This window comes from Marmota monax, unplaced genomic scaffold (assembly GCF_021218885.2).
Source record: "Marmota monax isolate L192 unplaced genomic scaffold, Marmota_monax_Labrador192_F-V1.1 WCK01_AAM20220418_F8-fsc00017, whole genome shotgun sequence".
Taxonomy (NCBI): domain Eukaryota; kingdom Metazoa; phylum Chordata; class Mammalia; order Rodentia; family Sciuridae; genus Marmota; species Marmota monax.
The window spans coordinates 18482420-18507072 of record NW_026695241.1 but is presented as its reverse complement, the minus strand read 5'-3'; the positions used below and the strand labels follow the sequence as shown (position 1 = coordinate 18507072).

General features: G+C 48.9%; 1 protein-coding gene across 1 annotated transcript in view; it reads left to right on the top strand.

The window, feature by feature from the left end:
- The first annotated feature begins 2708 nt into the window (after positions 1-2708).
- Positions 2709-24653, top strand: part of Lrrc74a (leucine rich repeat containing 74A) — a 30232-nt gene continuing 8287 nt past the window's right edge. Inside the window, exons 1-8 of the mRNA XM_046440778.2 lie at positions 2709-3120; positions 4455-4583; positions 6786-6958; positions 10796-10903; positions 12669-12765; positions 20936-21021; positions 21427-21621; positions 24494-24589. Of these exons, the coding sequence (XP_046296734.2) occupies positions 3081-3120; positions 4455-4583; positions 6786-6958; positions 10796-10903; positions 12669-12765; positions 20936-21021; positions 21427-21621; positions 24494-24589 (924 nt within the window). The 5' untranslated portion in view covers positions 2709-3080. The remainder of the gene's footprint in view (positions 3121-4454; positions 4584-6785; positions 6959-10795; positions 10904-12668; positions 12766-20935; positions 21022-21426; positions 21622-24493; positions 24590-24653) is intronic.

Sequence of the window (24653 nt, the reverse complement as noted above, 5' to 3'; positions counted from 1 at the left end):
TACCATAGCAAGCTGCCTGATGACTTGTTCCTTCAAAGGCTTCTTTTATTTTTGTTTCCTGACCCTAATCAATTATGTTGGAAAGTGTAGGGTGACATGAGAATCACAAGCTTCGGAATTAGAGCCCAGATCCTAGTTCTGCCACATTTTACCCAGGGACCTCTCAGATAACCTAACCTCTTAATCCTTAGTTTCGTTTTCATGGCTGACCCAGGGTAGCTCTCAGTGTTCAGTGTTATGTTGTTTGAACTTGGACAGAAACCAGCACTGGCCACTGTAAACGTAGGGTCTTCTACAATCCCTGGCTGAAATAAGGCTCCTGCCCTCCAAATTGCAATATGGCATTGCTAAGCAAACTAGTAACTGAAGATTCCAAGGACTTGGCCCAGGGAAGTGCAGCCTCAGGCTTCCTCAGTCAAAGGAAAGTTACAAATATGATCTGCACTGTCTCTAGCTTCAACATGTCAAAAAATAATCCAGAGAGGGATGAGCCTCTGTGTTCATCCAGGAGTGATCTGCATTCATCATTAGCATGGTTGTGAGATGCAGAACCTTCCTAATGGGACAAGGGGGAGCTTTTATTGTACTTCTGAGGGACTTAAAGTGTTCTTTTAAAGAGGAATTTTCTACATACAGGAAATGTAAGCCCTTGAGGGTTCAAATTGTGCTTATGACAAAAGGTAGCTAGGAAAATTCAACAAGGTGGCTGCCTGTATTAACTTATCAGTTGGACCTGTGCAATTCTCAGGAGGCTACAGAATTCTTTCAGAATTTCAGATGCTACAGACCAAAGCCTGGGGCAGTACTGTCCAAAATAAAAGTAATGTGAACCACATATGAACTTTTTTATTTATTATTTATTTATTTACTGGGGATTGAACCCAAAAGTGCTTTACCACTGAGCAACATCCTCAACCCTTTTTATTTTGAGTCAGGGTCTTAGTAAGTAGCCCAGGCTGGCCTCAAACTTGTGCTCCTCCTGCCTCAGCCTCCGGAGTCCCTGGGATTACAGGCATAAGCTACCACACCTGGCTCCCATCAACTTCAGAGAAGTAGAAACACAAAATGTAAACTTTATTGGCTGGGGTTGTGGCTCAGCGGTAGAGCGCTCGCCTAACATGCGCGAGGCACTGGGTTCAATTCTCAGCACCACATACAAATAAATAAAATAAGGGTCCATCAACAACTAAAAAATGTTTTTAAAAAAAAATCTCCAATAACTTCCTTCTGCTATTCAGTTGCATTTGAGTCTGTCCCTGAAATTACTCTGCCTCTCATGGTCTCCCTTTCCCTGTTCCTCTTGGCATCCTGCACTCCCAGAAATGCCCTATTCCCAGACTCTGCTTATCCAGAGCAAGCTTCCCAGCAGGGAAACTCCTCCCTTCCCCTGGGCTCCCAGGGCACTCACCTTATAAGACATTTCAATTTCCAGTGCTGTGCTAAGACCCAGGCCAGCGGTCCTATGCGCCATGGCTGTTTGAAGTACCTTCCTCCAGATTTCCTAACTCACCTTTCAATGCCTGAGACTGGATGGTGCTGTCAAGTGGCGCCCAGACCAGGACCCCCATACTCCCTGGTCCCTTCCTTCTGCTCATTAATTCTGCTTTCCTGTCCTCTACACCCTTGTGGGGCCAATCAGAGGTGAGGAGCTCCAGGACTTATATCCTCCAGATCATCCTAGGAGCTGAGCACCCACTCAGCCTTCTTGGTATTACTCTCAAGGAACTGTGTGAGATTGGGACACCAGGGGTACTCTCGTGCTGATATAGGGTGACTCAAATTCTTTATATGAACAGGAATTCTTCCAGAAATATATGTTCAGGATCCTCCCCTAGGGATGGTCTTGTTGACTACCTCATGTCACACTTCTCTTAAAAGGTCCCCATCTGGATCACAACCTCGTCCCACCCACCAGGATGCTTATCTTAGTGCCTTGTAACATAGAAGATGCTCAGCAAGTGTTTTTCAACATGAACGTCCAAAGGAAGGAGTCACACCTCGGGGGCACGTGTTTCTTTTGATCCATGATTCTGTGTTTTTCCTATACACATTTCTAGATTGTCATCGTTCCTCTGAGTGGCACAAAGGGATTCTCACATCCCCCAAGCCCTCCACTCACTGACCTGACAGTTGATGTGCCGAAAGTTTATCAAGAAGGAACAAACGCGCCTCCAGATTCTCTTGACAGCAAACTGCAAGTGAACTTCAACTCCAGGGCATGTGAAAACCGCTGAGCCCGGGGCTGGTGGTTGCCTGGTCTCAAGTTAGGCAGCCCAGGGGTTGGGGTTGAACAGTGCTTTGGCTGCAACAAACTGTAGTGATAGAACATATGTTTCTCGTGCTTTGCTTTTGATCTTCTGCTCCAAGGTCGAGGATGCTCTCCCAAGGGGGGAAGAAAAAAGGAACAGGAACCGAGTGGGAGAAAACTGACTTCACCCATCACTGAAATACTTCGTACCCGAAGCACAGTCACCCTGAGAGAAGAACATGGTGGCAGCTCTTCACGGTCACCTGATTAAGGGCCTTGAGTTTGGTCCTGACTCAGAGGGAAACACACCGCCACTGAGAGGCCCCCCCACAGCACCCAAGCACTCACAGCCAAGCCTGGGCTTGGCCCCAGCGGACATATGAGAAAAAGATGACCCCTAGAGCCACCAGGCAGGCGGGAATCCTGCTGTTGCCAAGTCCACCTACGTGGATCACAATTACTGCATGAGGTCATGGAATGTTGAAGATGAAATGAAAGGTGGCTCCTAAGTCATAAAGTTGCAGGCGGGTGGGCATCCTTTCCACAGGGCTCTCAGGAACAAAGCTGATGAGCAGGGGGAGTTGCTACCTCTCCCAGACAGAGATGGGATCACACCCATGCATGTCCACATCCTCCCAAAGCCTGCTCTCCCTGCTCTCCCCGATGCTTGCTGGGTTGGAAGGGTAACTGTAGCCCGCCCCCCACAGGGTTTGCCTATGCAAAGGCAGGAGGCCCAGTTTGACACAGAGGTGAATGGACAGGTGCACTTCTTAGTGAAGCAACGGAGAGGTGGCCAGAAGCTGGCAGCAGCCCTCAAGAGAGTCTTAGCAGCATGGACCATGATGAGGAGCCTCTCGAGTCCAATTCAAAAGGTGACACTCAGTGATCACAGGGACCTCAGAGCCCTCTCCCCTCTCTCTGCCTGGTTCCCCCCAGAATTGGCAGGATGCACTACACTGACTTGGGATCAGGGCTTGGCAAAGAGTGAGATGGTTAGATGCTGTTCTGGGACTGCCTCATGCTGGCACAAGCCAAATTAATTTTCATTTTGTGGGCTGGTGGACGTCACCTTAGTCGTTAGAAATCAGCTGTGCTGGGAATATTGACACCCCATGAATTGGCTAACACTGTAAATCGGGATATTTCTTTTTCTGGGAGAGCCTGTTGTTCAATATTTACGGGCATCCCACTGGTCCACTGGAATCCTAAAGTTGTTAGACTGATGAGCGTCGTGAGACTCAGAAACGCATCTCTTTTCTCAGGGCTGCAGTTGGGCAGCTCAGCTGCTCTGTGTCTCTCAACCACCAGGTCACTGATACTTGCACCCCGTTTCTCACAGGCCTTGTCACAGGTTGGGGGCCAGTCTTTGGGCCAGGACTAAAAAAAACACAAGCCTCTGTGGGATCCTTAGGATCCCCAGCGTCCTAGAATCTGAGTGGTCAAAAGGTGGCGCTCTGACACACATGTTCAGCCATCCGGAGAGTAGACTGGCCGAGTTCTCCTGGGCAGTGTGGAGGGACAGCACAGCTTCCTAAACCCCAGAGTCCTGCAGATGCCGGAGGATTGAGCTCCATCCCTACAGTGGGCTCCAGATCGGGGCCCAGTGGAAAACCGTAGCAAGGCTATGGGGGCCTGTGAGGGAGGCTCAGCTTTCCCCCAGCATCTCATCAACCCAAGGTGCATGTGTTCAATCATAGTGATGGATTTCAGCCCAAGGGAGAGTTTCAAGCCCCTTTTTCCTGGTCATAGGTACAAAGTTGGGCTGGAAGGAGAAGAAGAGGGACCACAACTTGAGTCAAGTGCTCTCTCTTGCTCCCCCAAACTGCCCCTTGATCTTTTACTTTGTATTTGTCCCAAATCACCACATACCATGCTCCTCCCCCCCCCACCCGCCCGCCCCCCACCCCCACACCATTTGCACCTGAAGGTGGGGAAGTCTGGACTCCAAGACACACCCTTTCAATCGAAAGAGGAACAGCAGACCCCAAAACCCACCCAAGCTAATGAGATGGGAAAAGTGAACTGGAGCCCGCCTCTAAGACACGAGCCCAGAGACTGAGCTGTGTCTAGAAAGGAGGGCTTGTGGGACAGTCACCCTGGCAGGGCTGGCAGAGGAGGTGACAGAGACAAGGAGAGTCAGTGGCAGGCACACTGACAGGCCAGCAGGCTTCCTTCCCTGAACCCAGCAGGTGGTTCTGTCTTCCAGATGAGGACGACACGGAGTTAACACCCAAGGGCAGCGATGACACACTCTACTGTGAGGCCGAAGCCATCGGGACTGTGGAGAAAGAGAAACCCCCCAAGGAGGATTCGGAAACAGACTTGGAGATCGAAGGTGACATGGGATTGGGGGGTGGGTTCCAGGCCCCCTGGGCCCCTGGAGGAATCCCATCCGCCCAGTGGGAGGTCCTGCAGAGGATGTCTGGAAATGCGGTTCTCCTCCAGGCTGGCTGGGGACAACGGCTGCCACAGCCCCGTGGCTTCCACACGAGCACACATCAGCTTGTTGAAAGCTGAACCAACACACAAACAGGGGTTTCTGGTCTTACATGTTTCCCTCGGTGGCATCTCATGTGATGTTCCTTTAGTCGCAGAAGAGAGACATTAGTACTCACCTTTAGCCCTACTCGAGGGCCCCATGTGCACCTTCAGCAAGTCTGAGCTGAAGTCATCAACCCAAGGTGCATGCCTACCTGGGTTTTAGGGCTGGCTGAGTGGGAGCAAAGACCTTTACTACAAACAACACCTCCACCCTCTTTTGCAGATTTCCCAGGCTGAGGCCAGCCAGACTCACCCTGGTGGGCAGTGGTCAAAGTCTGCAGAGGTGGAGGGAAGGCTACTCAGCCATTAAAATTAAACTGTGCTGCTTATTTGCACAGTCAGCTTAGAACCCCACCTCTGTCAGTCAGCAGACAGCGTCTACCCAGACCTCCTCTCTGCTGCCCCCAACATCTCGTTGCTCTCTGTCTTCTTGTCCACCCCGGGGCTCTCACTGACACTGCTTCCAACATGGGATTTTGCTCCTTGCAAACCTGGATGCTTTGCCAAGATCCCTGATTCTGCGTCTTTCCCGGCCCCACCCCCTGCTCCCCACACTCACAGCAAGTGATGGCGCTGTTCCAAATATGCTTCTTAAAATATGACAGCCAGAAAGGGTCGGCATCCAGGGTCAAGGCAGAGCTAGTCCCAAGGACAAAACAGGAAGTTACCTTCCCTCTGGCCAGCAAGAACTTCTAATGGCTGAATTTGGCACTGACAACTCTGTCCTGAGCAGAAACTCAGGGCTGAGCTGCTCTGCCTCCAGGGCACGTGCTACAGGTACTGAGGTGCTGAGGACGGGGCCCGGAAGGACTTCCTGGGGAGTCTAGAGAAGAAGGGTTGGCCAGACTGTGGGCTCTTTCCCATGTAACAGTGGTTCTCCCCTGGGTAACTGCACACCTCAGGGGACACTTGGGGTGGAGGCACCTTGTGGGTACAGCCCAAGGAATCCTACTGGATATCCTGCAGTACAGTCCCTCACAACAGGGCAGGACCTGAGTCAAAATACCAGAGACATGGAGGGCGAGAAACCTCGCCCAGTGAGCATTCTAAGGAGAGGGTCGGTCTGGAGCTGCGCTTGCAAAAACAGCTTCCCTCTGAATCGCCCTTTCACCTCTGAGCTCTCACTGTCGACCTTAGAAGCTCGTGGTGTGGGTTGGCCAAAGGCCCTGGGATCCGAATAGAAAGCACACGAGTGTAGATGCCAGCTGGCCCTGGGAAGCCCTGCCGCCCACTGGACTTGCCTAAAGAGGACCCAGCCCTGGGGTCCCCAGGCCAGGCTGGAATGGTCCTAAAGCCTAAGGATGGCAATGGAGAGGTGGAACCCCTGCTTCTCTTAGCAGGTTTTTGTTTTTGGTTTTTGGTACTTACCAGCTGGACATTTAGGGCCTGGATTTGTCACTGGAGAAGAAGGGATGACCGGCTGTAAGGCCACCCAGATGCAGGTCTTTCTGTTTCTCACCAACTGGGAGGTCTCTCCCTCTTGAACTGATTGGCCATCTCGAGGTGACACAGGAGTCTACTTCTCTGAGCCTTCTTCATGGCTCACGTTTTAATGGTGGCAGGGAAACTAAAATTGAAATGGAGACCCCCCCCTCAACCATCAAAAGTCCCCAGCCCTGTGCCTTTTGTTTTTCCCCTTCAGGGTTGTCCCAGGGTGGCAGGAGGGCTGGGCCTTTATATATTCCTGGCGATTGGTCTCGGGATGCCTCCAGCCTGGGAAGGTGGGGTGGGGTACGCCGCTCATCTCTCCCAGGAAAGCCCAGGGCTGACACCTCGGGCCCCTTCTCCTACACGGAGGGAGACATCCATCGGGGGCAACCTGGAATTCGTGTCTGCCTCTCCCACCACTGGCTGACTTTAGGGTTGGAGTTGACTTCTGGAGCGCACACCCACAGGGGTGGATCCCTGGCAGAGCACAGCCCAGTCGGAAGCAAACCCTGCCCGAGGCCAGAGGGTAGAGAAGTCGAGCCCTACTGAGTCTTGTCTTTCTCCGCAGACACCGAGAAGTTCTTTACAATTGGACCAAAGGAGCTGTACCTGGAGGCCTGCAAACTGGTGGGTGTAGTGCCTGTCTCCTACTTCATCCGGAACATGGAGGAGCCCCACATGAACCTCAACTACCATGGGCTGGGCCCCAGGGGCACCAAGGCTATCGCTATAGCCATGGTGGTGAGCATGGCAAGGGGGGCGTGGAACCAGGCGGAGGAGGAGGGTGGACAAGTGGCAGGCCCAAGATCCAGAGGGCCCCTCCCTCCAAGGCTGAAAAGCGACCTTGACGGACACCTGTCCTGGTCTCTGCTCCTCTGCCAGTTTTCCTGTCAACATGTGGACTTCCCTTTAGCTCTGGAAGGACATTTCTAGATACCTAGACCTTGAAGTCTGTGCTCTTTCACATTCAGGAAGCAAAGCACCAGCCCGTGGGACAAGGAAAAGGGGCTGGGCTGGAATTGGGCCCCAGAGTCAAGGCCAGAGCACAGTATAGAGTGCAGATCTGGGTCTCCAGGCCAAAGCTCAACTCTGCTAGAAATGGATCAGCTGCTGAGTCTTTCCATCCTCCGTCTGCCTTTTGCGGATTTTTCAAGACCATGCTGTAGAGTAGATCATGTTTTCCTACAGGAATAATTTTATCTCTTGGTTTGGCCTAATCAAGCAAGGTCTTGACTTTGAATCCATCATAGCTTTATATAATTCCAATTGATTATATATAAAACCGATTCTCGTCCCAGAGATGTTAACAACTGTGTGTTAGCGAGTCTGTTCACTTAGGAAGGTAAAAGGAAAGTTCGATGTTTAAAAAGCTCAGTAAGGCGAAGAGGCAGATGCTCTTGGGAGGCAATATGTAAAAATTGATAATAATTAAAAATTGGTAACAATTAAATTGTCCATGGAGGGGCTGGGTTTGTAGCTCAGTGGTCAAGGGCTCACCTGGCATGTGGAAGGCAGTGAGTTCAACCCTCAGCACCACATAAAAATAAAGGGAAAGGTATTGTGTCCAGCTACAATTAAAAATATATATATTTTTTTAAAAAAATTGTGGGGCTGGGGATGTGGCTCAAGCGGTAGCGCACTCGCCTGGCATGCGTGCGGCCCGGGTTCCATCCTCAGCACCACATACCAACAAAGATGTTGTGTCTGCCGAAAACTGAAAAATAAATATTGAAATTTTAAAAAAAAAATTGTCCATGGAAAGAAAGACCAGAGATAAAGAGGACTGAGGAAGAATTCTGAAAACATGTTATTTAAAAAGGGCCTGAATGGAGAGAAGGGGTCCGTGAATTCAGTAGCAAATGAGTGGCCGAGAGCAGGGAGAAGCCAGCTACAGGTGCAAAAGAGAAGAGCCTTGGAGGGAGTGGCCAGGTTCGGGGATGCAGATGTGCAGGGTGATGAATGAGGGAGGCGAGGCCCCTCCTCTTGTGTATCTAATCATGGGACACAAGGCAATGGCAATGCATGAAGCACTGTCCTTGCTCATTGCCGGAACGTGATCCTATGTGAGTCCTCAGGACACACAATGGCAAGCTGGTCATTTGGGGTACTGGTCCTTGGTTGGCCTGGCACAACACCTTTGAGGAGTAGAGGGTCTTATTTTTCACATCCTCTGCCCCACAAGCTCACGGCCATTAAGAAGTTACATGAGAGCCAGGTGCCATGGTGGTGAGGAGGCTGAGGCAGGAGGATTGCAAGTTCAAAGCCAGCCTCAGCAACTCAGCGAGGTGCTAAGCAAATCAGTGAAACCCTGTATCTAGATAAAATACAAAAAAAAAAAAATGGCTGGGAATGTGGCTCAGTTGTCCAGTGCCCCTGAGTTCCATCCCCAGTTGTACCCCCCAAGAAAGAGTTACATGAGAGCCAGGCCCAGTGGTGCACACCTATAATCCCAGCAGCTGGGGAGGCGGAGGCAGGAGGATCAAAAGTTCAAGGCCAGCCTCATCCCTAAGCAACTTAGTGAGACCCTATCTCTAAATAAAAAGCAAAAAGGGCTGGGGATGTGGCTCAGTGGTTAAGCATCCTGGGTTCAATCCCCAGTACCAAAAACAAAAAAACAAAAAAGTTACACGAGCCATGAGACTGTACTGTTTCCTGGTGAGGGGAGGAAAAACCAGAGAAGGAACAAAGCCATCTTGAAATTTACTGATGGTTGAAAGGCTGATTCATAAAGCATAGGAGGGGACCATCACTCCATGGACTTCATGGGAAAACTGCATAACGGTGACATCCTCTCGGGACTTGTATACTCAGTGGCCGCAGTTTCTGTTTAGGGAGGGTAGTTTTTTCCTCTCTGACTCTCAGGATTGTTCAGGCAGCCAATGGTGTGACACTCTGATGGCAGGAGCTTTTATTTGCTGTTTGTACTGCTGAATTTTTCACAGATTCACCCAGCTGGCTTTAAGAGCATGATCACGGGGATCCTGTTTCAGCCCTGGGAGTACAGCTCAGTGGTGCCACCCTGTCGGGGTGGCGGTGAGAGTCAGGAGGTTCTCTCTTCACCCTGGTTCCCCTAGCAGGTAGCATAGAGAGTGACAAACAGGTGCTGGCTTTTGTGACATGAATGGAGACAGTTTGGGGATAGGGCCTCCCCGTTTACCCTGCAAAGTGCTGGTCCCCAGCATGACTCTGGAGGTGGCAATCAGCAGTGTCCAAACGCTGATCAACAGCACCTGGAAAGGAGACCCCAGGGCATCTCCCTGGCCTTTGAACAGGTCTGAATTTTGCCCACTCCAGAGAGACAGCGGAGACTTGAGGACCCTCCAATAAGCCCCAAGGGAACCATCCCGCGTTGTGGAAGCAGGAGCTACCCTTTTCTTTTTTCCCTGGAATGGAGAATCGGGCCCTCCTGACCACTTGGTGCTTCTCTCACTGTTTGGTGGACTTTAAAACACCTGAGTCCAAAGATTCGACTCTTCTTTGCACCTGCTTGTACTGTGAATGAGGGGCAGAAGGGGAGAATAGAAGTTTTGGTTAGAGCTAACCCCAGTCCTTCATGCTGCAATGTTTCCTCTCATCTTGCTCCCATCGGGAATGTAGAATAGCCTGGACTTAGATATGAAGAGCTAAGCCCAGCGCCTTCCAAACAGGCTTGAGGTGACCTCAGGTAAGAAGAAGGCAAAATGGAAGAAACACCGTTGAAGAAGCAAAGCAAAGCAAGGCAAAAGCCTCAGGGGACCTCCTTTCAAGGACCTTCAAGTTTAAGTTCCCTTGTTAAAGGTCTCAAGTGTCTCTTAATCTTACAGTAGGTGTAAGATGGGGCAATAGGGTTAAAACCTACTTAGCTCATTCTTGTGCCTCTCACTTTTCAGGCCTTTAACTTAATGATCCCCTTCTAAGTACTCCCAGAAAAGCATATTGTTCTAGCAGAACTCAATGTGATGGCTCATCCTCTGTTTTTCTCCTTGTCCTCTCTTTCCTTTAGTATCCCTAATCTAACCTCCTGTGTTAGTTCATTTACCATAACTATAACAAAATATCTGAGGCTGGATAACTTTACAAAGAAAAGAGGTCTATTTAGCTAACCAGGTTCAAGGGCATGGCACTGGCATCAGCTCAGCTCAGGTAAAGGGCTCATGGTGGGTGGCATCGCAATGGCAGGAGTACATGTAAGAGGGAAAGATCACATAATGACTGAACCCAGGGCATTCTATATCACCAGCTACATCACCTTTAAAATGTTGAGGCAGGTCTCACCAAGTTACCCAGGCTGGCCTTGAACTTGTAATCCTTCTGCCTCAGCCTCCCAAGTCACTGGGATTACAGGCTCCTCTGCCTTAGTAACAACCTTTCATTAGGCTCTACCTCTTAAAGGTCCCTCTATCTTTTAGCATCGACACTCTAGGGTCCAAGCCTTCAATGCACAAATCCTAGGAGGACAAACCACATCCAAACCACAGCACCCCTGACAGTCTGGGATGTTCAGGAGAAGGGCCCAGCTCTAGACCAGAGCGAGCAAGGTACTGGGGAGGTCACCAACCGCTTCTCTTTCTTTCCCCCCCTCCCCTTGGGTGGTTGAAGTCTAACACAACCATCACCAAACTGGAGCTGGAAGACAACTGCATCATGGACACGGGCGTGACCTGCCTGGTGCAGATGCTGCAGGAGAACTACTACCTCCAGGAGCTGGTAGGTGCCCTGCTCTGCTGGCTCCTCCCACCACACTGGGGGCCCAGAGCCCAGGGAGCCCAGGCAGAATCCCCTGTCACTCTCAGGGCAGCCCTGGACTGTCTGAAACCCGTCATCAGGCTCTTCCCCTCTAGATGGGACTTCTCAGATGAGGACCACCCATCAGAGGCTGGTGATGACTGGATTCCCTGTGGCCGTAAGAAACCCTAAGAAGCCATGTCTTTCTTTTTTCATTTTTTTTAAAGTTATACATGGACACAGTATCTTTATTTTCTTTCTTTATTTTCATGTGGTGCTGAAGATCAAACCCAGTGCCTCGCATGTGTGAGGCAAGCGTTCTGCCACTGAGCCATAACCCCAGTCTTTCTTTATTTTGAGTCTTTTTTAAATTTGTTCTAATTAGTTACACATGATACAATGCATTTTGACACATCGGACATAAATGGAGTATAACTTCTCATTCTTCTGGCTGTACATGTTGTAGAGTTATACAGGTTGTGTAATCCTATGCACACATAGGGTAATAACGTCTGATTCATTCCACCATCATTCCAACCCTTGTGCCCCCTCCCTTCCTTTCACACCCCCCAATCTATAAAACCTCTGTTCTCCCCCATCGATTGTGAATTAGCATCTGCATGTCATAGGAACCATATCAGAGAAAATGTTTGGCCTTTGGGTTTTTTTTTTTTTTTTTTTGGGGGGGGGTTGGCTTATTTGGTTTAGCATAATAGTCTCCAATTCCATCCACTGACCAGCAAATGCCATATTTTCATTCTTCTTTAAGGCTGATTAGTATTCCATTGTGTATCACAGTTTCTAAGGAGCCATTTCTCTGTGTACCTTATAAGCCTATAAGTAGATAAGTTTACTTCTTGCACCATTACCTTAAGGTGAACTTTCTTAAAGGAGATAAAGACATGAAATAATATCATAAAACCCAATGTGCCTGAAGATAGGTGGTGGTGATGGTTATACAACAATAGAAATATATTTAATACCTCTGAACCTTATACCTAAAAAAAGGTTGCAATGGTAAATCTTATGTTATATTTTAATACCATAAAAATTTTGAAAAGAGCCGGGCATGGTGGCTCACTCACATCCATAATCCCAGCAACTCAGGAGACGAAGGCAGGAGGATCTTAAGTTCAAAGCCAGTCTGAGCAATTTAATGATACCCAGTCTCAAAAAGAAAAAGTAAAAAGTGCTGAGGATGTAGCTCAGCAGTAGAGCACCCCTGGGTTTAATCCCCAGTTCCAAAACAAATTTTTTTAAAGAAGGGGAGGAAATCAAACAAGACAGTCATGGCTGGTTTCTATGGAGTCTCTCCCACTGCCTGAGAGGACTCTGTCCTCATAAACCCCCGGCTCTTTCTAGGGTAGCGAATCATATTTTGTGAATCAATGAGTAGAATCTTTATTAACTCATTTTTTTTAGTTGTTTCATGCCCAACTCATCAAATGAAGCTGTCTTGGATTTCCAAACAAACAAAATAATGATGATGATGATCATAATAATAATAATAATAATAAATAATGTGCTCATCAGAAGTACGTGGGCTAAATTGGGGGGAGCGGGGACTTAATGAAGCCAACTTCAGAGAAACAGACCTCCTGCCTGCGTCAGGAAAGCCTCCCCCCTCTGGCCCTGGCCACTCCATCAGCCAGCCCCTCCTCCCCACCTTGAACCCTACCTGGATGCCCTTGTTAATGAGGCCCCTTTGGTGGGATTTAGCGTACACAAGGGTATTCTTGCCTTTTAGAATGTTTCGAAAAATGAAATTGGTTTGGAGGGGGCCAAAGTCATCTCCGAGTTCCTCCAGAGGAACACATCTTCGCTCTGGAACCTTGGGCTGTCAGGTGAGCTGGGCAAGGGGACAGGGAGGGCATCGGGAATCAAAGGGGCAGGAGGGGAAGGGCAGAGAGAACCCGCACCTGGTTGACCTGACCAGAATGCTGTGTCTGCCCTGCCAAGCCGGGCACCCTGCCCCTCCCCATGGCTTCCCTCCCCCTGCATAGCCACGTGGCTCCCTGCCGTCCTCAACAAGCTGCTTCCCACCGACCTGCTTTGCCATATTCTGCCCTCCCCTTGGACGTCCCCGCCGGCAGAGGTCTGCTTGGTTTATGAGGCTTCCTCTCAGGTCTCAGCTCAAATGTCACCCCCTTGGAGAGGAGGCTCTCCTAACCACCCTATCCAAACAGCAGCCCTCCACCACCACTCTCTGTCCTGTGTCCCCGATTGGTTTAACTGCATTTGTTACCACCCGATGCCCTCCTGTTTTTACATTAGCTTAGTAACATCTCCCATGGGGGAGAAAGTCAGGTGAGAACTCCAGTTCCCCCAGACCTCTACCTCGTTCAGGTTTACAGATGTACGCTGACTGCCTGGAACCCCTAAGCCAAGAAATGCACATTAAAACATGATCCTGGTCTAGGGCTATAGCTCAGCGGTAGAGCGCCTGCCTTGCACTTGTGAGGCACTGGGTTGGATCCTCGGCACCACATTAAAAAAAATAATAAAAAATAAATAAATAAATAAATAAATAAAGGTATTGTGTCCATCCATGAAAGTCCAGCACTATGGCACATGCCTTAATCCCAGTGACTCAGGAGGCTCAGGCCGGAGGATTGCAAGTCGAAGGTCCAGCCCGGCAACTTAGTGAGGCCCTAAGCAACTTAGTGAGACCCTGTTTCAAAATAAAAATAAAAAGAGTTAGGGATGTAGCTCAGTGGTAGAATTCAGTCACTCCTGGGTTCAACCCCCTGTACAAAAAAAATAAGATGAAAATAAAAATAAATGCATAGATAAAAACAGAAGAGATCATTCTTTTTAAAAGAACTCTCCTCCCCACAAGAATATCAACAAGTGAAAAATATGTCCTCCTTGAAATTACAGATTCAATACACATATCCAAAAAGTGCGGTAGACACAGGTCAATAAAAATAGCCAAAAAATATTTATCTAAATATATTTACAGCGTAGAAAGAGAAAAATGGAGAGAAGATAAAAGATAAAAGAGTGTAGGATAATGAATAGACTCAATATAGCTACTAGGAGTTCCTGAAGGAGGGAAAAAAACAAGTGAGCAAATAATAGTTGCTGTACTTCTTGAATTTGAAGCATTCGGGGATCCGAGTAAGTCCTAAAAAAGGTAAACAAAAAGAAATTCACACTTGAATGTATCACTGATAAAGCACTTAAGATACAGAGACCTTAAAAGTATCCAGGGGAAAAAATAGTTTCTCTTTTAATGTAAATGTTACTCTAAGTGAGTGAGGTATTATTCTTGAATTTCTTGTTTCCCTCTAAATATATCTTGGATTTCTTTCCATAACAGAACAAATAGCTACTTCCCCTTCGCTGGGCAGTCTTCCTTGTCATGGCCACAGCATCATTTATCATCCCTCTGTTGGGGGATGGGACTCATATCATTTCTAGTTTTTCAATCATTCAACTAATGATTTAAAGGACTTTCCTGTTCATACATCTTCTGGGCACATGTCCTAGTATTCTAGATGGACACCCAGCAGTATAATTACCAAATATAAAGATATATCCACTTTTGTGAAGTTAAAAATTAATTTCCAAATTTCCCGTAAGGAGCCTGTACCAGATTAAAATTCTACCAATGGACAGTTTCTCTATGCTGTCCCCAAAGAGTTAATAGCAAGATGTTTGTGAATCAAATGGTTAAATGTGTGGGTGTTGAAGTCATTGTTCTTGGATCCAAATTCCAGCTTTGACACTGGGCAGGTTAGTTAACCCTTTCGTAACTCATTTTTCTTATGAATAGACTAAGGACAATGATATAACTTGAGATGGTGATTGGGAGGATTAAATGACTTCGAATCTAGAACACCTAGAATAGTATTTAGCATATAAATATTCAATAAGTGTTAGTTACTACTATTATCTTTATTTTTTCCACATTTTTTACTGGTGCATTATAGTTGTACATACCGATGGGATTTGTTGTTACCTATTCATACATGCAAACAGTATAACAAGGTAATTTGGCTAAGCTCACTCCCCAGCACTCTCCCCTCCCTCCCTGTCTCTCACCCTTTAGTTCCTTTCTTCTAGTGATCTCCCTTTCATTTTTAGGAGATCTACCCCAACCTTTGTTTTTCTTTTTCCTTTCTACTTCTGCATATAAGAATAAACATATGACCCTGAACCATCTGAGTTTGACTTATTTCACTTAATTATGATGGTCTCCAGTTCCATTCATTTTCCTGCAAATGCCATTATTTCATTTTTATTTATGGCTGAATAAAACTCCATTGTGTATATATACCACATTTTCTTTATCCATTCATCTGTTGATGGACACCTAGGCTGGTTCCGTAGTTTGGCTATGGTGAAATATATTATTATCTTTATTACATTCCCACATTATTATTATTTGAAAAGAACATCTTTTAAGATGTTTATTTCCATTTTTATTTCCTCTTCTTTGAAAAGTCAGTTGTCTGGGCTGGGGATGTGGCTCAAGCCGTAGGCGCGCTCGCCTGGCATGCGTGCGGCTCGGGTTCGATCCTCAGTACCACATACAAACAAAGATGTTGTGTCCCCCGAAAACTAAAAAATAAATATTAAAAGTTCTCTCTCTCTCTCTCTGTCTCTCTTAAAAAAAATAGATTGAAATGTCAGTTGTCACAGAGAGAAGGACACATTAAGTTAGATGAGCATTCTCTCCCGTTTTCTTGTGTCTACACATTTGCGTTAAGTGCTTGTCATCTTTCCCACGTCTGATTGTTCTGGAGTGCAGAGGACTGGCAGGGCTGTGATGTAGGTGGGCAAGAGGGCCACAGTGCAGAGTGCATTGTTAATGTAACCCCCTCACTTTAGGAAATAACTTCAGTGAGGAAGCCATAGACCTCTTCTGCCAAGCCCTGTCGGTAAGGAGCAAGGGGTGCAGGTGAGCCATGCTGGCAGGTCTAGGGGATCTGGGTGACTCGGGCTGTGCTGGGCATGGTGGAGCAAGGCTACTTATATGGTCTGGAAGTGGATGAGTGTTTGGTCTCTTCCAACCCTGGTAAAAACCCAGTAAGCAGTGGGGCTTTCAGGGTGGCACTGCCTTGTCACAGTGACTATCAACAGTTAATGAAGCTTTCAGTCTAAGAGCCCTAGCCCACCTAGTTTTTAGTACCTGGGAACTCTACACCATACTGCCCTGAGATAAGTAAGAGATTTTTCAGCCAGAAGACAAAAATAACCTCCTTTCTCACCATTTGTTCCTCTAGATCAATTACCTAATTAGGAACCTGGATCTCAGTCACAACCAAATCTCTGATACAGGAGGGGAACAACTGGGACAGATGCTGAGTACGTCCCCATGGAGGGAAAGTGACCAGCCAAGGGGAGGGGTTGAGAGAAAGTTCATTTATCAGAGCTGAATCACCCTTTATTTTTAAATTAATTTTGAATGTTTGGACTATAAAAGTGATGTAAACCATGCCCCCCCCCAAAAAAAAAAACATTTTAAATGAAGCAAACACTGAGATGTGGGAAGTAAAACTTTCCAATGATTAGAAGACCATGGAGAGGAACAACTTGCTGAGCTTAAGGAGTCCAAGGACTATTACACGTGGTACAGTAAACACAAAGTGTAATGAAAACAATCCGTATATTGACAACAATGCATTTTAAACATGTATGATAAAAAGACACCATGGGCCAGGCAGGATGACATGCACTCATAACCCAGCTACTCAGGAGGGTCGCAAGTTCTAGGCCAACTTCAGCATCTTAGCAAGATCCAGTCTCAAAAGAAAAAAATAAAAAGGGCTGGGGGTGTAGATAAGTGGTAGAGCACCCCTAGGTTCAATACCCAGTACCACAAGAAATACAAGAGCCACCATGGACAACTCTAAGAGATAAGCAACAGAGGGGACAGGGAGTGAATATTTGCAGCACTTATATAGATAGAAGATTAATGTTCAGACTATTGATAAAAGATCCTATATATCTCCTGGCATAGTGGCGTGTGCCCATAGTCTCAGCTAGTCTGGAGGCTGAAGTAGGAGGATTGTGAGTTGGAGGCCAGTGTGGGCAACAGAGCAAGACTCTATCTCAAAAGAAAAACAAAACAAACAAAAAAAAAAAAAAAAAAACAGGCACAGTGGTGCACGCCTGTAATCCCAGCAGCTCAGGAGGCTGAAGCAGGAGAATCGCGAGTTCAAAACCAGTGTCAGCAATGGCAAGATGCCAAGCAACTCAGTGAGACCCTGTCTCTAAATAAAATACAAAATAGGGCTGAGGATGTGGCTCAGTGGTTGAGTGCCCCTGAGTTCAATCCCCAGTAGCCCCCCAAAAAAAATCCTATATTAACAAAGACCTATAGGTTAATAAATACCCCCAGTAGAACAATGGTCAAGGCATATGGGCAGCACAAGAGGAAAGTCCACTGCCCGACCCCTTTAGTAATTAGGGAAGTGCAGCAACAGGAAGATGACCCTTTTCATCTATCCAAGTTAAAAGAGTTTAAAGTCAGTGAATATCAAAGCTGAGGACAGTGGGGAGAAACAGGACCACTGACAGGCTGCTAAGTAAAGCCACTGTTCAGAGTGACAATGGGACTGAACAGCAACTCGCCTCCTCCACACGCACAGACAGATGTCCAAGGAGGTTACTGCAGCACTGCTATAAAACAGGGGACAGTACCTCTACCTAAATGGCCATCCCTGGGCAAAGAGTAGAAACAAGGAAGACACGCAGCAGTGGACAGGGAGGATTAGTGGCGGGGGGCGGGCCAGGCCCACGGGGAGGGGAGCTCTTTGCTGAGACCTGAATAACAAAGATGACCGTGCTGAGTTCTGGGGTTCAGCATTCCAGGCAGCAAGGTCAGGGCATTGCGTGTTTGGGGACCATCCGAGGACAGGGTGGCAGGAACAGAGGGGACAGGGAGGAGACTGGAAGGAGCGGAAGTCTCGGAGGTGGCCCATGGCGTGGACAACATCTGGATTTAATTCCACATCGGGGAAGGTCACAGTTTGATTTGCAATTTGGAAACTTCTGTCTGGCATGAAGAACAGTGAAGAACACAAACATTGGGACAGCCATTAATTAGGAAGCTGTCCCTAGCCTGGGGAAGACAACGCAATCGCGCGTGAGCGAGACAGAAGAGTGGATGGGTTCCGAATGTGTTTGGGGGTGAGGCGGAAAGGCTTGCTGAGCTGAAGGAAAGTTAGGAATAAGGACGGACGCCTGCTCATCTCGCCTTCTCTGCTGGCTGGACGTGGTGCCCTTTACCTGGGTAAGGTAAAGGGCAACAGCTACATTTTGGTAGTCGATGGCCACTCAGCACTTCTCAGTGGAGAGTCGGGAGGTGGTTTGCTGTGTGGCCTTAGAGGTTGGTGACGAGATCAGCACTGGATGAAACACCTGGGAGTCACAGGCAGGGGACGTATTTAATCCAGGAGACCAGATCAAGGCAAGAAGTGTAGAGGCTTGAGCAGTTCTCTGGTACTGACGCCTGGGTCACTCCAACATGCGCAGGTGCTGCTGCAGAGGAGCAGGGATCTGAGAAGTGTCAATCAAACAGGAGGGTGACCAGGAAAATGAGGTCTCAAGAAAACAAGGGAGAGAGCTGTTTGGAGAGGAAGCGGTCAGCAGGGTCCACTTAAGTGTTGCTTAAGATCTAATGATGAGGACGGAAAAGTGACCCCAAGTCTCAACAGCACTGAGATAGTCGGCCACTTGGTGAGAGTTTTGGTGGAGTGGGCGAGCACGGAAACCCAGCTGGAGACACAAATGGGTGCAAAGAGGAGGCCAGAGGCTGGGGAGGCTGGAGCTACTGAGGAGGCAGGAGCCCGAGGGAGACAAGAGGCCAGGAATGATTTTTAAGGCTGAAAAATGCTGAAGTAAAAGAAACTGATGCTGCAGAAAGAAGGGAAGACAATTAAAGGAGGAGTTTGCAAGAGGAAGGGGCCTGGCCCTAGAGAGCCTTGAAGTGGCGGAGGCAGCAAGGCTGGCCGCTGAGGGGAGGGTGGGTGGGAGGACGAGCCCCACCTCCTCGTGCTGCTGCTCCAGGGCAGTGAGAAGCAAGACCCTCTGCTGACTGTAGAGAAAGCACTTGGGAGGAAGGAGAGGTGGAAAAGGGACCACTGCTCAGCCTCCATTGAAAGCTAAGGTCGTAAATCTAAAGGAAACCAGAATGTGTTCTATCTTCCTGTGGTTATAATAGTCCTGTGGGTGAAGATTTTTAAACTGTTATTCTAACAGTGGGCACGGTGGCGCACACCTGTAATCCCAGCCGCTGGGGAGGCTGAAGCAGGAGGATCACAAGTTCAAAGCCAGCCTCCGCCACTTAGCAAGGCTCTAAACAACTTAGCAAAACTCTGTCTCAAAGTAAAAAAAACAAAAAAGGCTGGGGATGTGGCTTAGTGATAAAGTGCCCCTGGGTTAAATCCTCAGTACAACAACAACAAAAAATTATTATTAGTAAAGCTCTCAAACAGTAAGTGATTACTAAGTGAGGGGCATCAGACTCGCATGTCACATCAATCCTCACAAAATCCCTACACAGGTTAATACTCCATCTTACAGACGAGGAAGCTCATGAGGAACAGATCCGTGACCTGGCCAAGGTCGCACAACTGTTAGAGGAGATGAGCCTCTGGGTTCAATTATGTGGCCGCTTAAGGGATGCAGATGTGCTCGGAGAATCTTCAGAGGAGAAGAAAGTGAGGGAAAGAGGCGTAGGAAAGAGAATGAAGGCAGGAGACTATCGTTATCACAACAATATAAGGTGTGAGTCACTAACAGGACAGAAAAAAGTAAGGGCTGGGGACGTGCAGAAGCACTTGCCTAGCGTGCACAAGGCCCTGAGTTCCATTCCCAGCACACACACACACACACACACACACACACAGGAAATAGAAAAGAGAGAGACTCCCTCCTGATGCCCGAAGACAATGCTCTCTTTTGATGGTGCCCTCTGCAGAGCCACTTTCCCCAAATAAAAGTAACAACGTGGTTGAACAGGAAGTTTTGCCAACCCTGGTGGAGTATAGGAGCAAAAGCATTTTCTTCTTTTTTTCTTCCTGGTGCTGGGGACCAAATTGAGGGCCTTGGGCATTTGAGACCCGTACTCTACACCTCCAGCCCCAAAAAAGCATCTTTAGTTTTTTTTTAAGTGTGATCTCTGTGCAAACTCAGATCCTGGCACCTCCCACCTCCAGCTGCTGGTGCCTCTGAGGCTCTCCTAAGAGCAGCCCCAGAGCCAGTGCTGTTCCCATGGCACTCCTCGAGACAGTCACCTCGTGACCTAACACGCCAGCCCATCCCCGCCTCCTGTGTGCAGCCTGGCGCGGTTGTTTGTCCACACTGCCTCCCTCGATTTTTTTGGCAGGGGGATGGGGATACTGGGGATTGAACCCTAAGGGCACTTAGCCCCTGAGCCACATCCCCAGCCCTGTTTATTTTTTTATTTCAAGACAGGGTCTCACTAGGTTGCTTACAGCCTTGCTAAGTTGCTAGGCTGGCAACTTAGCGAACCTGCGATCCTCCAGCTTCAGCCTCCCGAGCTGCTGGGACTACAGGTGTGCACCACCACACCCAGCTTTCCATCCACTTTTTAATGGCTTTATAATATTCCACCACGTGGATATTTATGATATTCTTTACCCCTTTCCCCTGAGTAACAAATTTCACCTTTATCATTGATGCCATTGCAAACATCTACCTACAGGTACAGGGCCCTTCCCACTTTCCGTACTGTCTTCTTAGAACAAGTCTCAGAGTTCTGTGATAAGGTATGCATGCACATCTTAGTGGGAAAATAGCTACGATCATGTAATATTTGCCAAACAGACTATACTCATTTACTTGCCACCTGCTATAGAAGGGTAAGATTATTTTCCTTCATCTTTCTCAGCATTGAGGATAGTCTGACAATTGTGTGTTTAAATGAATAACTGAAAAAAAAATCATTGCCTGGGTGTTTCTCTTTGCATGCCATGTGAACCCTGAGGCCGGGTTCTTTGGGATGCGGGGGATGCTCAGCTGACTCCCTCTCCCTCCCAGACATCAATGTAGGGATCCAGGTGCTGAATCTGAGCTGGAATCACTTCCACACCCAGGGAGCAGTGGCCTTGTGCAACGGTCTCCGGGTAAGGTGCCCTGAGAGTGGTGCGGCGACCCAGGTGGGGCAGCCAGGTCGTCCCTCCTGCCATCCTGCACCTCTTCCTTGATGAGGGTTTACTAGCTGCACAAGTGCTCTCCCAGTCCCTGGTCTCTCTCCCACAACTCCTGGATGGGTTACTTTTTAATAAATCCCAGCCGCTAAGGCCTGGGGGGCATCCTTAGGCCCTTCAAGAGTCCGGTGCAATTAAGAGTTAGGGTCCTGTCCAAGTCCCAGAGGTCCCTGAGACCGAGCTGGGAGGGAGCAGGAGGGATGGGGCAGATCCGGGGACCCCCGAGTGCTAGGTGTCCACGCAGCAGCAGGTAGAGGTTGGAGGGGTTGCCTGGGTGAGTCACCCATCAACTTGATGCTGGTGTTGTCCCTCTGCCACCAGGGTAATGTGACCCTGATGAAACTGGATGTCTCCATGAATGGCTTTGGGAACGAAGGGGCTCTGGCCCTGGGGGAGGTCCTCAGACTCAACAACCACCTGACCCACCTGGATGTCAGTGGCAATGACATCGGCAACGAAGGGGTCTCCAGGCTCAGCAGGGGGCTGGAATCCAACGAGGGCCTCCAAGTCCTGAAGGTAGTCTGCCCTAAGCTGGGAATGGCCGGCCGTGGTGTATGTGTCTGTCTGTCTGTGGGTAGGTGGGTGTGTCTGTCTGTGCTGGGGTGGGAGCGGCTGGGGGACAGGGCTGGAGAGAATCACAGGGAACACCCACCTTGTCCTTTCTCTCTCTGTCCCCCTGTCACCTCCGCTGTCCCTGGGGCACCCTCCAGCCGGGTCTCCCTCAGGCAGCCTGGGCTTTGGGAACACAAACCTGACTTTTGGCCCCTCTACCAGCCCCTCAGGCTGCTGGCTTCCAGCTGGAGACCCCTGGTAGCTTCCTGCCCTAGGGCCAGCTCTCCAGCCCCTGTGTGCCTCCTGGTCCCCTCTGCTTTCCTCCCACCACAGGGTCTTGGCCGGCCGCTCCACTCCCTCAAACTTCTAGAAAACCCTCCGGTGGGAGGTGGTCTTCTCCCAGCACCCTGCCGACTCCTCCCGGCAGAACTTGCTGCTCTTTCTAATGACACACTCGTTTGAGCAGCGGTTTGAGCGTCTGCCACCCACCAGTGTGGAAGCTTCCTGTTTTAGTCAGCTTTTTCACTGCTGTGATAAAAAGATCCAAGCAGGACAAACTGCAGAGGAGGAAAAGTTGATTTAGGGGCCCACAGTTTCAGAGGCCTCTTCCACAGAAGGCTGGCTCCATTCCTCAGGGCTGGAGGTGAGGCCGGACATCATGGTGGAGGAGTGTGGCGGAGGGAAGCAGCTCATGGGGTGATCAGGAGGCAGAGAGAGACTCCACTCACCAGATACAAAATACGTACCCCAAAGGCCCAGTCCCAGTGACCCAGCCCCTCCCTTACAGCCCACCTGCCTTCAGTTACACTCAGTTAATCCCTCCTAGGGGATTAATCCACTGATTGGGTTCAGCCTCTCACTACCCCATCATCTCTCCTCTGAGCCTATGAGCTTTCTGGGGGCACCTCACATGCAAACCACGACACATCCTGAGAACAAAGACTATTTGGTTGGGTCCCATTATTACACACCTCATTCCTAGCCTAGTGCCGGCCATAGGGTAAGTGCCCAAGGAGTGGGTTTTGAGGGAATGGACGAATGAATTCTTCTTTCGTTTTAAATGGACTGACTTGTAGACACTGATTCATAACACTGAATCCTCTGGGCAGTTGGAAAGCAGACGAAAGAGGACTTCTGCTGCTGGTTCCCCTCTCTGGGGCTCCTCCCACGAGCCATAGCAGGCCAGGTGATTCGCCTATCATCCCCTGGCCCAGCCTGATGAAGCAGGCTCCCTCAGCTTCCTCGATGCAGGCCACACAACCAGCCAGAGGCAGAGGGCAGCCAGCTCTACCTGGCTTTCGTGGCAACCCCACCTCCCTCAAGATATAGGGGTGTTGTGGGGACCACAGACATGGTGTCCTAGTGCCAGAGGATCAGGCATGAGGAAAGCGAGGATGAGCCTGGGATCCCAGAGGACAGCCACCCAGAGCTATTAAAGGGACAGGAGGAGGCTGGGTTCTAACTGGAAAAAGGGGAGCGTGATGGCTGAGGGGACCAGCCTGGCCATTGAGGGACCAGGAGAGCTGGGACTGGTTGGGTGGAGTGGTACTTACTAGGCGTCCCTCAGAGAGGCAGACCCAGGCTGGGAGAGAGTCAGCCCAAGGAAGCTGAGAGAGTTCTGAGAACCTGAATTTCAAAAGAATAAGACGTTGCCTCAGAAAAAATGGCACCAGGGGTTGCCTCTGGTTGGTGGAGTGCGGGTGATTTGAAACATTTTTTCCTAATTCTTTTCTGATTTATCCACAATGACCAGATGTAATAAATACATTTAAGTACTTTTTTCTAATTTTTAAAAGCGAAACAAGAAAAGTAGAAAATGAACCTCTTAGCTTGGTCATACCGACTTTGTGACAGGAAGCATTCGTGGTTCCCACCTCCAGCCCTCGCCACACCCCATTCCTAATCTTGGGTAACTAAGAAAGGGAGACCCACAAAGGCTGGCTGCGAAGCACCTTGAGGGCAGGGCTCAAGTCAGCATGTTCTCACCAGAATCCATCAGATTCTGGGAAACACCTGAGACATACTAAATGCTCAATAAAACACTTAACTCCTCTTCATGAAACCACTCAGTGAAAGCCCCCATTGATCAAAACTACCATTCACAGACTACTTACCACGTACCAGGCACTCTTTTTGAATGTTTTGCCTGATTTGTTAAGTCACTGCTTTTATCACAAATCTGGTGCCATTTGCTCGTGTGCCTGTGTCTCCCCCAAGTAGAACTGAGATACCTGAGGGCAGAAACCTTGTCATGTCTGCTGTGCATCCCTCAGGGCTTAGCCCAGTGGCTGGCACATAGTCGGCCTCCAGAAAATACTTGTTAGATGGATGGATGGATGGATGGATGGTTGGTTGGATGGATGGATGGTTGGTTGGATGGATGGATAGACAGATGGATGGTTGAATGGATGGCTGGCTGGCTGGCTGGCTGGATGGATGGATGGATAATGGATGGATGGTTGGATGGGTGGATGATTGGTTGGATGGATGGATGGATGGATGGATGGATGGATGGATGGTTGGATGGATGGGTGGATGGATGGATGGATGGGTGGATGGATGATTTGATGGATGGATGAATGGATGGACAGTTGAATGAATGGATGGATGGATGGATGGATAATGGATGGATGGTTGGATGGGTGGATGATTGGTTGGATGGATGGATGGATGGGTGGATGGATAGGCAGTGAGGTGGACAGGTAGGTGGACAGATGGACAGAGAAGTCTGGGAAGATAAAGGACGTAGTGCAACGGGAGGAAGTGCAAGTCAGCTTGGAGCCGGCCTCTCCTGCTCTGGTCTCAGCCTCAGCCTGTCTTGCTCTTCTTTCTGCAGCTTCTCCTGAACCCTATGAACATGGAGGGGGCTGTTTTGCTTGTCCAAGCCATCAAAAGGAACCCCAAATCCAAGATGGAAGAGCTTGACATTTCTGTAAGTGATCGAATGGTCATCACTTGTCCCAGGGCGTGAGCCAGTTCCCATGCCCCCTTGTGCC